Source organism: Ylistrum balloti, unplaced genomic scaffold, assembly GCF_031769215.1.
Source record: "Ylistrum balloti isolate Yb309-2 unplaced genomic scaffold, AGI_CSIRO_Ybal_v1 Utg369922, whole genome shotgun sequence".
NCBI lineage: Eukaryota > Metazoa > Mollusca > Bivalvia > Pectinida > Pectinidae > Ylistrum > Ylistrum balloti.
In genome coordinates this window covers 560,675-576,446 of record NW_026782039.1, presented here as the reverse complement: position 1 = coordinate 576,446, position 15,772 = coordinate 560,675, and the positions used below count along the sequence as shown (strand labels likewise).

At 37.7% G+C, this 15,772-nt stretch overlaps 1 protein-coding gene across 1 annotated transcript in view; it reads left to right on the top strand.

Moving 5' to 3' along the window:
• LOC132546942 (WD repeat-containing protein 11-like) overlaps positions 1-15,772 on the top strand; it is a 39,182-nt gene that overhangs the window by 19,739 nt on the left and 3,671 nt on the right. The window contains exons 19-28 of the mRNA XM_060210671.1: positions 927-1,095; positions 1,472-1,640; positions 2,836-2,901; positions 3,320-3,404; positions 6,628-6,810; positions 7,479-7,645; positions 8,145-8,239; positions 12,186-12,283; positions 14,392-14,472; positions 14,878-15,022. Of these exons, the coding sequence (XP_060066654.1) occupies positions 927-1,095; positions 1,472-1,640; positions 2,836-2,901; positions 3,320-3,404; positions 6,628-6,810; positions 7,479-7,645; positions 8,145-8,239; positions 12,186-12,283; positions 14,392-14,472; positions 14,878-15,022 (1,258 nt within the window). The remainder of the gene's footprint in view (positions 1-926; positions 1,096-1,471; positions 1,641-2,835; positions 2,902-3,319; positions 3,405-6,627; positions 6,811-7,478; positions 7,646-8,144; positions 8,240-12,185; positions 12,284-14,391; positions 14,473-14,877; positions 15,023-15,772) is intronic.

Below are 15,772 nucleotides of genomic sequence, written 5' to 3'. Positions count from 1 at the left end.
TCTGATATAGGAGATAGATCTTACATTGTGATGTTGTTACACCTGTACAGGTATACTGTATATCTGATATAGGAGATAGATCTTACATTGTGATGTTGTTACACCTGTACAGGTATACTGTATATCTGATATAGGAGATAGATCTTACATTGTGATGTTGTTACACCTGTACAGGTATACTGTATATCTGATATAGGAGATAGATCTTACATTGTGATGTTGTTACACCTGTGATGTTGTTACAGGTATACTGTATATCTGATATAGGAGATAGATCTTACATTGTGATGTTGTTACACCTGTACAGGTATACTGTATATCTGATATAGGAGATAGATCTTACATTGTGATGTTGTTACACCTGTACAGGTATACTGTATATCTGATATAGGAGATAGATCTTACATTGTGATGTTGTTACACCTGTACAGGTTGTATATCTGATATATCTGTGATATAGGTATACTGTATATCTGATATAGATAGATCTTACATTGTGATGTTGTTACACCTGTACAGGTTGTATATCTGATATAGTTGTCTTACATTGTGATGTTGTTACACCTGTACAGGTATACTGTATATCTGATATAGGAGATAGATCTTACATTGTGATGTTGTTACACCTGTACAGGTATACTGTATATCTGATATAGGAGATAGATCTTACATTGTGATGTTGTTACACCTGTACAGGTATACTGTATATCTGATATAGGAGATAGATCTTACATTGTGATGTTGTTACACCTGTACAGGTATACTGTATATCTGATATAGGAGATAGATCTTACATTGTGAAATTGTTACACCTCTGATCTTTCAGATTGTGTATTTTTCACAAGAGTTTTTATATTTACAGGAACCATGTGTGAGTATTTCTCTTGTTTTCTGAATTGTTCATCTTTTTATCTTTGTATCTGAAGCCTGAACTGACAGGGTCAGTGAAGAGTCCCCGAGAGATAGCCAAGATTGTGGACTGTGAGTGGTGTGGGAGTGACCGTGTGGTCCTAGCCACCACCATAGGATGTGTCTATGTGACAGACCTGACCCTTAAAAACCTTACAAGTCCCGTGGATGACTGGGATTTACCAGGTAACCATAGCAACAAAGATTCCTTAACATAAATGTTTTCTCTGTCTACTCAACGTTTTTTCTTTTATCAAAATCATCAATGTTTTTGTGTCAATCTGTCAGTCTGTTTAACTGGGATTTGAAAATGTTTGTTTAAGTGAGTCAGAGCTGATTAATCAACATATTACCATTACATGTCAAATCTGTAGTCGGGAAAGTAAGTCAAATTCTGATCGTAGTTAAAATTTACTCCTATTTGTGGCTCTAAATTTTAAAAAGGCATGTTAATGTTCTTTGTGGAAAAACAAATAAGGAAGGAATTGAGGAAAGCAATTAATGTATAATTTGATATCATGTTTTATCTGGAGGATTAACAGAACAATGTTGTATTATACAGGACAGGTATGGTGCCCCTACATGCTGACAAACAAAGCTTCCCTGTTACTCAAGTATCTGCTTCAGCATCAGCCATGGAACACTGAGTATTCCCTCAAACTTGAAGGAATGATGGATGATGATGCAGATATGCAGACGGCCATTAACAACCAGCTTAATCTCTTAGACAGGTACATTAACAGTTGCTTTATTCCACAGGCTAATATCCTGAAGACATTTGGCTCGAGGCTAGTTCACAGGGACTAAAGTCTGTGTCTATCACTGGTATCCATGTATACTGATGACATACATTTCCAGTCGTCTTCATTCACAGTATATGTTGAGTAGTTTGTTTTTGTTCTTTCTTTTATCAACACAAATACAGTGAAATCTAAATCCCTTGTGAATGTTACCAACTCTACCAGTAGTATTACTCCTGGACTCTCTGCCCTCCACTGTCTGCATTCTGAGTTTCCTAGATATTAGTCTTTTCCTAGGTAGGCTGTTACGAGCTACAAAGTATCCATTCTTAATTCATTTGACAGATATATAGAAGATCTTCAGTGAATTTTCATTTCTTTTGAGATTTTATGAAACAGCTCCTTAAAGTTTTTGTTTTTGCGAACCTTTCATTTTTTACAAGACAAGTTGGTCACAAAATAACACCAACACCTCATCAGATTTCTATCTGTAAAGCTTGTATGATGTAGTTTGTTTCTGTCACTGGGTACAGTGGTAAACATCAGTAAAGAACAGGGAACTGTACAGACCATATGTAATTATCATCTGTATACATACACGTTGTCTGAATCGTCATGAAATATTGGTGTACTTGTAACAGTAAAAATTAATGAGATTTGTGTACTTGTAACAGTAAAAATTAATGAGATTTGTGTACTTGTAACAGTAAAAATTAATGAGATTTGTGTACTTGTAACAGTAAAAATTAATGAGATTTGTGTACTTGTAACAGTGAAAATTAATGAGATTTGTGTACTTGTAACAGTAAAAATTAATGAGATTTGTGTACTTGTAACAGTAAAAATTAATGAGATTTGTGTACTTGTAACAGTGAAAATTAATGAGATTTGTGTACTTGTAACAGTAAAAATTAATGAGATTTTTGTACTTGTAACAGCAAAAATTGATAAGATTTGTGTACTTGTAACAGTAAAAATTAATGAGATTTGTGTACTTGTAACAGCAAAAATTAATGAGATTTGTGTACTTGTAACAGCAAAAATTAATGAGGTTTGTGTACTTGTAACAGTAAAAATTAATGAGATTTGTGTACTTGTAACACATTATAGAAAAGAAAAGATTCTCTAAAGCTTCTCAGCTGAAAATTTTATAATGTTGACCATTGTGTTGATTTGTAATTCCCAGAGATGTGACACAATACATTGGTAACTCTCGGTTCGGAACAGCTGAAAGATGTCTCTTGGTTGCAAGGTGAGTTGTAAATTACGCTATCTCACCAATTGTGAAAACTCAGAAAGATTGAAACAATGTTTTATAAGATAGAATTGTGAAGGGATTAAAGAATATTTTCACAAGGATTTAAGGAATTTCTTACGGTGTTGTCAACATGTCTGGATTTAACGGAGATAAACAATTTCTGTACATGGACTAGGAAATAATTATGCCTAAATGGTTTCAGATTCCCTATACTGTTTCCATTGCTGTTTTCACAATATTTCAAAAGATTTAAAAAAAAAAAAAAAAAACAAAAAAACAAAAGGGTTTTCAAATTATCAATTTTTTCCAAAAAGTCAAGAGAAAACAAGTTTCATCAGCCAGGTGATGTAGCTGTAAATGTGTTAGGTATATGTGTGTAAGGATTCTCTACCATTTGTACATTTGTATTTAGATTATTTGGGGACGAGTCAGACCTGCTGTTCTGGACAGTTGCCCTGCATTATCTAAAATCAGAAAAACTACAGCCAGCAAACAAGGTAAATATTTACTAAATAAATGTCAGTAAATTATGTGTTAATTCTTCCTTTACTACTGTGTCAAGAACAACAAACACTGTGATAGGGGCCGTAGTCTTTATAGGTCTGGTATATAGAACACAAAGCACTGAAATATGTTTGACACAGGAGGTAGGGGCGGTTGTCTTTATAGGTCTGGTATATAGAACAAGAAACACTGGAGATAGGGGCTGTAACCTTTATAGGTCTGGTATATAGAACAAGAAACACTGTGATATGTTTGACACTGGAGATAGGGGCTGTAACCTTCATAGGTCTGGTATATAGAACATGAAACATTGTGATATGTTTGACACTGGAGATAGGGGCTGTAACCTTCATAGGTCTGGTATATAGAACATGAAACATTGTGATATGTTTGACACTGGAGATAGGGGCTGTAACCTTTATAGGTCTGGTATATAGAACAAGAAACACTGTGATATGTTTGACACTGGAGATAGGGGCTGTTACATTGATAGGTCTGGTATATAGAACATGAAACACTGTAATATGTTTGACACTGGAGATAGGGGCTGTAACCTTTATAGGTCTGGTATATAGAACAAGAAACACTGTAATATGTTTGACACTGGAGATAGGGGCTGTTACATTGATAGGTCTGGTATATAGAACATGAAACACTGTAATATGTTTGACACTGGAGATAGGGGCTGTAACCTTTATAGGTCTGGTATATAGAACATGAAACATTGTGATATGTTTGACACTGGAGATAGGGGCTGTAACCTTCATAGGTCTGGTATATAGAACATGAAACATTGTGATATGTTTGACACTGGAGATAGGGGCTGTTACATTGATAGGTCTGGTATATAGAACATGAAACACTGTAATATGTTTGACACTGGAGATAGGGGCTGTTACCTTTATAGGTCTGGTATATAGAACAAGAAACACTGTAATATGTTTGACACTGGAGATAGGGGCTGTTACCTTCATAGGTCTGGTATATAGAACATGAAACATTGTGATATGTTTGACACTGGAGATAGGGGCTGTAACCTTTATAGGTCTGGTATATAGAACATGAAACATTGTGATATGTTTGACACTGGAGATAGGGGCTGTTACCTTTATAGGTCTGGTATATAGACCATGAAACACTGTAATATGTTTGACACTGGAGATAGGGGCTGTTACCTTTATAGGTCTGGTATATAGAACATGAAACACTGGAGATAGGGGCTGTAACCTTTATAGGTCTGGTATATAGAACATGAAACACTGGAGATAGGGGCTGTAACCTTCATAGGTCTGGTATATAGAACATGAAAAACTGTAATATGTTTGACACTGGAGATAGGGGTTGTTACATTTATAGGTCTGGTATATAGAACATGAAACACTGTAATATGTTTGACACTGGAGATAGGGGCTGTAACCTTCATAGGTCTGGTATATAGAACATGAAAAACTGTAATATGTTTGACACTGGAGATAGGGGTTGTTACATTTATAGGTCTGGTATATAGAACATGAAACACTGTAATATGTTTGACACTGGAGATAGGGGCTGTAACCTTTATAGGTCTGGTATATAGAACATGAAACACTGTAATATGTTTGACACTGGAGATAGGGGCTGTTACATTGATAGGTCTGGTATATAGAACATGAAACATTGTGATATGTTTGACACTGGAGATAGGGGCTGTTACCTTTATAGGTCTGGTATATAGAACATGAAACACTGGAGATAGGGGCTGTAACCTTTATAGGTCTGGTATATAGAACATGAAAGACTGGAGATAGGGGCTGTAACCTTTATAGGTCTGGTATATAGAACATGAAACACTGGAGATAGGGGCTGTTACATTGATAGGTCTGGTATATAGAACATGAAACATTGTGATATGTTTGACACTGGAGATAGGGGCTGTAACCTTTATAGGTCTGGTATATAGAACAAGAAACACTGAAATATGTTTGACACTGGAGGTAGGGGCTGTAACCTTCATAGGTCTGGTATATAGAACATGAAACATTGTGATATGTTTGACACTGGAGATAGGGGCTGTAACCTTTATAGGTCTGGTATATAGAACATGAAACACTGGAGATAGGGGCTGTTACATTGATAGGTCTGGTATATAGAACATGAAACATTGTGATATGTTTGACACTGGAGATAGGGGCTGTTACATTGATAGGTCTGGTATATAGAACATGAAACACTGTAATATGTTTGACACTGGAGATAGGGGCTGTAACCTTTATAGGTCTGGTATATAGAACATGAAACACTGTAATATGTTTGACACTGGAGATAGGGGCTGTAACCTTTATAGGTCTGGTATATAGAACATGAAACACTGTAATATGTTTGACACTGGAGATAGGGGCTGTAACCTTTATAGGTCTGGTATATAGAACATGAAACACTGTAATATGTTTGACACTGGAGATAGGGGCTGTTACATTGATAGGTCTGGTATATAGAACATGAAACACTGTAATATGTTTGACACTGGAGATAGGGGCTGTAACCTTTATAGGTCTGGTATATAGAACAAGAAACACTGTAATATGTTTGACACTGGAGATAGGGGCTGTTACATTGATAGGTCTGGTATATAGAACATGAAACACTGTAATATGTTTGACACTGGAGATAGGGGCTGTAACCTTTATAGGTCTGGTATATAGAACATGAAACATTGTGATATGTTTGACACTGGAGATAGGGGCTGTAACCTTTATAGGTCTGGTATATAGAACATGAAACACTGTAATATGTTTGACACTGGAGATAGGGGCTGTTACATTGATAGGTCTGGTATATAGAACATGAAACACTGTAATATGTTTGACACTGGAGATAGGGGCTGTAACCTTTATAGGTCTGGTATATAGAACAAGAAACACTGTGATATGTTTGACACTGGAGATAGGGGCTGTTACATTGATAGGTCTGGTATATAGAACATGAAACACTGGAGATAGGGGCTGTTACATTGATAGGTCTGGTATATAGAACATGAAACATTGTAATATGTTTGACACTGGAGATAAGGGCTGTAACCTTTATAGGTCTGGTATATAGAACGAGAAACTGAAAAACAAGACATTGTACCCTGATGTAAAAACACTGAAAAACACATTATCATGTTATTGAGGTAATACACCAATCTGTACAGAATGCTATGGAAATGTATTTCATTCTTCTGTGATTGTGAAACAGGGAGGCAACAGCAGTCGTGAGAGGGAACGTGAACGCTATGTTCCCCCAACTAAAGAAGCCAATGATCTGGTCGTCCTTGACAACCCTGAAGAGGTTGCCCAGCGACAATTGGTGGAACAGCTTTTCCAGGACCCCCCTCTAGAGAGACACTTTGATACCATTTGTAGTAACACCTCATTTCAGGTAAACTGTCAAGCCGTAAGGTAATATCTACAGTGATAGCTTATCACTTGTGTTAATGTTTCCTTTCTAATACTGTATAATGATAAGACTTGTTTTTCTCTGTGGGAGATATGAATTTTACTTGTCTTTCTCAGTTTGAGATCCAGAGATTTGGCTTGTTTCTCTCAGAATGACTTGTCGTTGTTGATAAGAATGTCAGATATTAAACAGAATGACTTATTGTTGGTGACAAGAATGTCAGACATTAAACAGAATCACTGGTGAAGTCCATGTGAAATGTTCTGTTATTTATTATCACACCAAGGACTAGTCACTGAAAGTTAAACAGAAAATAGTATTATGTGATAGAATATAAACATTGTAATATTTCGCAATCAACTTGGCAATTTGTTTTCAACACAAAATTATTGTATAACGGCTTTATTTCACCAGACAAATTTTGCCTGATGATGTCAAAACCAGACTACAATTTTAGTCGTGTTGTATTTTTGTAATTGAAGAGCAGGAACTAATGCATTATCAATCAAAATGCCCAAGTTTAATGTCTGCAATGCACTCAAAAACAACAAAAATTGGATGTTAGGGAGAAAACTCATTATACATAATGCATTGTAAATTTTGATAATTTTGGTTTTTTAGAAAGTTCCATAAATTCTTTTTCATTTCAGAAGTATCAGTTAGACCGTGTAGCTCTCCATGACAGTAAACGTGCAACATACGACCACACAAAAAAATGTGCTGAGAACTATGTCATGCTGGGTCAGACTGACCGAGCTGTCCAGTTGCTTTTGGAGACAGAGCCTGAAAGTGACCATTACTACACAGACTGTCTAAGGTTGGTATCTAATTTACTGTAGACAATAGTTTATTAATCAAAGTTTAAAGTTTCTCTGTTTTCTTTTTACACCTTCTCAATAATGTTATTTAACCACTTAGGATTTGTTCAGTCATTTTTGATAAATGAGTGTATTATAGTACAATGGAATAGTGCCTGTTATTCTATTGAAGAGCAATATTTTCAACTGAACTTATTGCTGGGTGATTAGTCGACCACAAGGACTTTGGAAGGGACTGTAGTTTTGCATTGTGGCAGTCCGTGTTTTAGTGTTTTCTTCCACTTTCTTTTTCATGCTCTAGGTCACTCTAACCTACATTTTGACCTTTGACCTACATTAAACAAAACTTTGTTCCCACTCTATCTCCTAAACTATTAGTCACTTGAACTTCTTAATTTGGGCTAAAGATCAAATCTGAAACTTCTGATTTCCCCCTGGCAGCTGATATTTTACCAGAGTGACATGCATAGTTTAATATTGATAACATATTTGATGCAGGGCCTGTCTTGTCGCCAGTATACGATCATCTGGAGCATCACAGAGCACAATAAAACTGGTGGCTACCAATCTCATAGCTAATGGTAAACTAACAGGTAAGTACATCCTAGTCTGAGATGGTCTTGGGTGTAACAGATTTGTACATTATAATATACAGTTGTCTGGGACATAACAGTGAGGAACATTCTAGTGTACGTTTGTGTGGGGTGTAACAGATTCACACATTCTAGTGTACCTTTGTGTGGGGTGTAACAGATTCACACATTCTAATGTACGTTTGTGTGGGGTGTAACAGATTCACACATTCTAATGTACGTTTGTGTGGGGTGTAACAGATTCACACATTCTAGTATAAGATTGTCGGGGACATAACAGTGGGGAACATTCTAGTGTACGTTTGTGTGGGGTGTAACAGATTCACACATTCTAGTATAAGATTGTCGGGGACAAAACATTGGGGAACATTCTAGTGTACGTTTGTGTCGGGTGTAACAGATTCACACATTCTAGTATAAGTTTGTTAGGGACATAACAGTGAGGAATATTCTAGTGAATGTTTGTGTGGGGTGTAACAGATTCACACATTCTAGTATAAGTTTGTCAGGGACATAACAGTGGGGAACATTCTAGTGTACGTTTGTGTGGGGTGTAACAGATTCACACATTCTAGTATAAGATTGTCGGGGACAAAACAGTGGGGAACATTCTAGTGAACGTTTGTGTGGGGTGTAACAGATTCACACATTCTAGTATAAGATTGTCAGGGACATAACAGTGGGGAACATTCTAGTGTACGTTTGTGTGAGGTGTAACAGATTCACAAATTCTAGTATAAGATTGTCTGGGACATAACAGTGGGGAACATTCTAGTGTATGTTTGTGTGGGGTGTAACAGATTCACACATTCTAGTATAAGATTGTCTGGGACATAACAGTGGGGAACATTCTAATGTACGTTAGGAACATTCTAGTGTACGTTTGTCAGGGACATAACAATTAGGAACATTCTAGTGTACGTTTGTCTGGGACATAACAATTAGGAACATTCTAGTGTACCTTTGTCTGGGACATAACAATTAGGAACATTCTAGTGTACCTTTGTCTGGGACATAACAATTAGGAACATTCTAGTATACCTTTGTCTGGGACATAACAATTAGGAACATTCTAGTGTACCTTTGTCAGGTACATAACAATTAGGAACATTCTAGTGTACCTTTGTCTGGGACATAACAATTAGGAACATTCTAGTGTGCCTTTGTCTGGGACATAACAATTAGGAACATTCTAGTGTACCTTTGTCTGGGACATAACAATTAGGAACATTCTAGTGTCCCTTTGTCTGGGACATAACAATTAGGAACATTCTAGTATACCTTTGTCTGGAGAATAACAATTAGGAATATTCTAGTGTACCTTTGTCTGGGACATAACAATTAGGAACATTCTAGTGTCCCTTTGTCTGGGACATAACAATTAGGAACATTCTAGTGTCCCTTTGTCTGGGACATAACAATTAGGAACATTCTAGTGTACCTTTGTCTGGAGAATAACAATTAGGAATATTCTAGTGTACCTTTGTCTGGGACATAACAATTAGGAACATTCTAGTGTACCTTTGTCTGGAGAATAACAATTAGGAACATTCTAGTGTACCTTTGTCTGGAGAATAACAATTAGGAATATTCTAGTGTACCTTTGTCTGGGACATAACAATTAGGAATATTCTAGTGTACCTTTGTCTGGGACATAACAATTAGGAACATTCTAGTGTCCCTTTGTCTGGGACATAACAATTAGGAACATTCTAGTGTCCCTTTGTCTGGGACATAACAATTAGGAACATTCTAGTGTACCTTTGTCTGGAGAATAACAATTAGGAATATTCTAGTGTACCTTTGTCTGGGACATAACAATTAGGAACATTCTAGTATACCTTTGTCTGGGACATAACAATTAGGAATATTCTAGTGTACCTTTGTCTGGAGAATAACAATTAGGAACATTCTAGTGTACCTTTGTCTGGGACATAACAATTAGGAACATTCTAGTGTCCCTTTGTCTGGGACATAACAATTAGGAACATTCTAGTGTCCCTTTGTCTGGGACATAACAATTAGGAACATTCTTGTGTACCTTTGTCTGGAGAATAACAATTAGGAATATTCTAGTGTACCTTTGTCTGGGACATAACAATTAGGAACATTCTAGTATACCTTTGTCTGGGACATAACAATTAGGAATATTCTAGTGTACCTTTGTCTGGAGAATAACAATTAGGAACATTCTAGTGTACCTTTGTCTGGAGAATAACAATTAGGAACATTCTAGTGTACCTTTGTCTGGAGAATAACAATTAGGAACATTCTAGTGTACCTTTGTCTGGGACATAACAATTAGGAACATTCTAGTGTACCTTTGTCTGGAGAATAACAATTAGGAACGTTCTAGAGTACCTTTGTCTGGAGAATAACAATTAGGAACATTCTAGTGTACCTTTGTCTGGGACATAACAATTAGGAACATTCTAGTGTACCTTTGTCTGGGACATAACAATTAGGAACATTCTAGTGTACCTTTGTCTGGGACATAACAATTAGGAACATTCTAGTGTACCTTTGTCTGGAGAATAACAATTAGGAACATTCTAGTGTACCTTTGTCTGGGACATAACAATTAGGAACATTCTAGTGTACCTTTGTCTGGAGAATAACAATTAGGAACATTCTAGTGTACCTTTGTCTGGAGAATAACAATTAGGAACATTCTAGTGTACCTTTGTCTGGGACATAACAATTAGGAACATTCTAGTGTACCTTTGTCTGGGACATAACAATTAGGAACATTCTAGTGTACCTTTGTCAGGGACATAACAATTAGGAACATTCTAGTGTACCTTTGTCTGGGACATAACAATTAGGAACATTCTAGTGTACCTTTGTCTGGGACATAACAATTAGGAACATTCTAGTGTACCTTTGTCAGGGACATAACAATTAGGAACATTCTAGTGTACCTTTGTCTGGGACATAACAATTAGGAACATTCTAGTGTACCTTTGTCTGGGACATAACAATTAGCTGATACTGATTTTTCAGAACTTTATACTTTAAGTATTTTATTACATGGCTTTTTCACCCCTTTTTCCAAGGACACAGTTATGTCAACCTGTCTTACCTTGACTTCGTAATTGATGATGCCTTGGTTGGAAATATTTAAATATATAAACAAAATTCTGTTTAAGAGGTAATAATAAGTCCCAGTTTTTTTCCTTCTATATCTTTGTAATTTTAGTTCAGATGAATTGAATTTCATTAAGTAGAAATTTTGTGTAAATTTGAAGCGATTTTTCAGTCCCTTCAGTTGGAAAGCAAGGGAAAAGTCATTTGTTGTCTCGAAATTAATTTTTGTCTATATCTGTGCGTGATTTGTTAAGTCAAGGGCTTGTACAATGTTTTCTGTTACATGTAAAACTTTCTAGTCCCGTGTTTTTCATATGCTTATTTATTAGTAATAAAGTTTTAATTTCGTTTTATTGTCATTCCATAAAATATATATGATGTATATGTGCTTGGTCGGTAAGGGTATTGTACACGTATGCGGAACAGAACAACGCCAGTACAAATGTATTTAATTGGAGTCGTTATTACATAATTTGTTGTTTGGATGAATGAACAATGAAAGGAGAAAGTAGAATCAGATTTATTTGTTTATTTTTACTGCCATTTCAAAAAACATTAAACTATGCTGCTTGTGTGCTATCGTAGCCCAACTTTGTTTAACGGAAATCAACTTCAGGAAACTGATATCATCAACCTTATTTATACTCTTCGTTTGAGTTGAACTTCGGATAAGTTGATATATTTTCCACATTCCCTTGAATTTCAAGATAAAGAGATTTAACTGTACCTACATTCTCTATATAATATTGACTGATAACCAGTGATCATGAAAGGTGAACATGACTTGTCATTACAATTGGACATTAATAAAATATAAAGATTTCTGTGTCATTGGATGATTTCTTGTTACTATTGCCAGAGGGAGTCCAGCTCCTGTGTCTGATCGATAAAGGAATGGATGCTTGTCGCTACTTACAGACTTATGGTGCATGGGAGCAGGCAGTTTGGCTGGCCAAGGTAGGGTACATCAGTATACAATTACTGTCAGACATAATGGGGCCTGGGAGCAGGCAGTTTGGCTGGCCAAGGTAGGGTACATCAGTATACAATTACTGTCAGTCACTACATACAGACATAATGGGGCATGGGAGCAGGCAGTTTGGCTGGCCAAGGTAGGGTACATCAGTATACAATTACTGTCAGTCACTACATACAGACATAATGGGGCATGGGAGCAGCCAGTTTGGCTGGCCAAGGTAGGGTACATCAGTATACAATTACTGTCAGTCATTATATACAGACATAATGGGGCCTGGGAGCAGGCAGTTTGGCTGGCCAAGGTAGGGTACATCAGTATACAATTACTGTCAGTCATTATATACAGACATAATGGGGCCTGGGAGCAGGCAGTTTGGCTGGCCAAGGTAGGGTACATCAGTATACAATTACTGTCAGACATAATGGGGCCTGGGAGCAGGGAGTTTGGCTGGCCAAGGTAGGGTACATCAGTATACAGTTACTGTCAGTCACTACATACAAACATAATGGGGCCTGGGAGCAGGGAGTTTGGCTGGCCAAGGTAGGGTACATCAGTATACAATTACTGTCAGTCACTACATACAGACATAATGGGGCATGGGAGCAGGCAGTTTGGCTGGCCAAGGTAGGGTATATCAGTATACAATTACTGTCAGACATAATGGGGCCTGGGAGCAGGCAGTTTGGCTGGCCAAGGTAGGGTACATCAGTATACAATTACTGTCAGTCACTACATACAGACATAATGGGGCCTGGGAGCAGGCAGTTTGGCTGGCCAAGGTAGGGTACATCAGTATACAATTACTGTCAGTCACTACATACAGACATAATGGGGCCTGGGAGCAGGCAGTTTGGCTGGCCAAGGTAGGGTACATCAGTATACAATTACTGTCAGACATAATGGGGCCTGGGAGCAGGCAGTTTGGCTGGCCAAGGTAGGGTACATCAGTATACAATTACTGTCAGACATAATGGGGCCTGGGAGCAGGCAGTTTGGCTGGCCAAGGTAGGGTACATCAGTATACAGTTACTGTCAGTCACTACATACAAACATAATGGGGCCTGGGAGCAGGGAGTTTGGCTGGCCAAGGTAGGGTACATCAGTATACAATTACTGTCAGTCACTACATACAGACATAATGGGGCATGGGAGCAGGCAGTTTGGCTGGCCAAGGTAGGGTATATCAGTATACAATTACTGTCAGACATAATGGGGCCTGGGAGCAGGCAGTTTGGCTGGCCAAGGTAGGGTACATCAGTATACAATTACTGTCAGTCACTACATACAGACATAATGGGGCATGGGAGCAGGCAGTTTGGCTGGCCAAGGTAGGGTACATCAGTATACAATTACTGTCAGTCACTACATACAGACATAATGGGGCCTGGGAGCAGGCAGTTTGGCTGGCCAAGGTAGGGTACATCAGTATACAATTACTGTCAGACATAATGGGGCCTGGGAGCAGGCAGTTTGGCTGGCCAAGGTAGGGTACATCAGTATACAATTACTGTCAGACATAATGGGGCCTGGGAGCAGGCAGTTTGGCTGGCCAAGGTAGGGTACATCAGTATACAATTACTGTCAGACATAATGGGGCCTGGGAGCAGGCAGTATGGCTGGCCAAGGTAGGGTACATCAGTATACAATTACTGTCAGTCACTACATACAGATATAATGGGGCATGGGAGCAGGCAGTTTGGCTGGCCAAAGTAGGGGGGAACATCAAGATAAATATGATGAAAGGCCAGGGAAATTTTTATTGCAATAGTTGAATAATGCTGGTAAGTAGTTCTACTGTTAGCATTTTGTTCATTTTTTTGAAGTGGGATATTAGATTTTTACCTAAGGTTTGCATCACTTGGTCAAGCAGCAGGTTTCAGTAAACATATATTTGCATATTGATTTGTGTTATGTCGACATGTCAAAACAGAAAATTAATTGTTGCAAAGGTTTTAACTTTATCACACAATGATCAAATAATACAGGGAAAATATATTTCCTTGAAATTATTTGCGAATATATTTCAGCCGCAAAAATCAATGGATAGTATTTAGCAATTGTATGGTCATATGTCTGTTTTTTGCAGGCGACACTCAGTTACACAGACTGCTGTGAGGTCCTGAAGCGATGGGTAGATCACCTCTGTAGTACACAAGTCAACCAAAAGGTAGGTTTCCAAACCTCCTACTTCTGTAAGTTAACCTAGGGATATAATACTCTCTATATCCTTGTGTATAACTAAGATAACCTTCAGCACAAGGTATACATCAACAGTTGGTGCTGACACCGTATCATCATTCTACCAAGTCTGCACCTGATTAGATATTGGTGTTCATTTGTCAAGGTTAATATTGGGCACTTTTGAAATTAAAAATAACTAGGTATCTCGTTTATAGATTAACCCCTCAATAGTTTTTGATCCAAAGAAAACGTTGAGGGGTTGGGAGGAGAAGTGTGAGGCCTGCTTATACATTCTTGAAATATAAAACTCAGTGTTAATGTTGTTTATTCCAGTATGGTGTAAAATTTCACTGTAGAACACCTAATGATGTATATTATTATGTTTCTACAGAGTAAGGCGCTGTTAGTGATGTTGTCCCTCGGCCATTTCCCTAAGGTCTTGGAGATGTTATATGGCATGCGTCAGTTCAATAGAGCAGCATGTTTTGCGGAGGCCTGTATGGAGTTTGGCCTGTTAGACATGACACCAGAAACCAGTAAGTTGTAATTGTCTGCAGACTGTAAGACATGACACCAGAAACCAGTGAGTTATAAATGTCTGGGGCATGTTAGACATGACACCAGAAACCAGTGAGTTATAAATGTCTGGGGCATGTTAGACATGACACCAGAAACCAGTGAGTTATAAATGTCTGGGGCATGTTAGACATGACACCAGATACCAGTAAGTTATAAATGTCTGGGGCATGTTAGACATGACACCAGATACCAGTGAGTTATAAATGTCTGGGGCATGTTAGACATGACACCAGAAACCAGTGAGTTATAAATGTCTGGGGTATGTCAGACATGACACCAGAAACCAGTGAGTTATAAATGTCTGCAGACTGTAAGATATGACACCAGAAACCAGTGAGTTATAAATGTCTGGAGACTGTAAGACATGACACCAGATACCAGTGAGTTATAAATGTCTGGGGCATGTTAGACATGACACCAGAAACCAGAGAGTTATAAATGTCTGGGGCATGTTAGACATGACACCAGATACCAGTGAGTTATAAATGTCTGGGGCATGTTAGACATGACACCAGAAACCAGTGAGTTATAAATGTCTGGGGCATGTTAGACATGACACCAGAAACCAGTGAGTTATAAATGTCTGGGGCATGTTAGACATGACACCAGATACCAGTGAGTTATAAATGTCTGGGGCATGTCAGACATGACACCAGAAACCAGTGAGTTATAAATGTCTGGGGTATGTCAGACATGACACCAGAAAC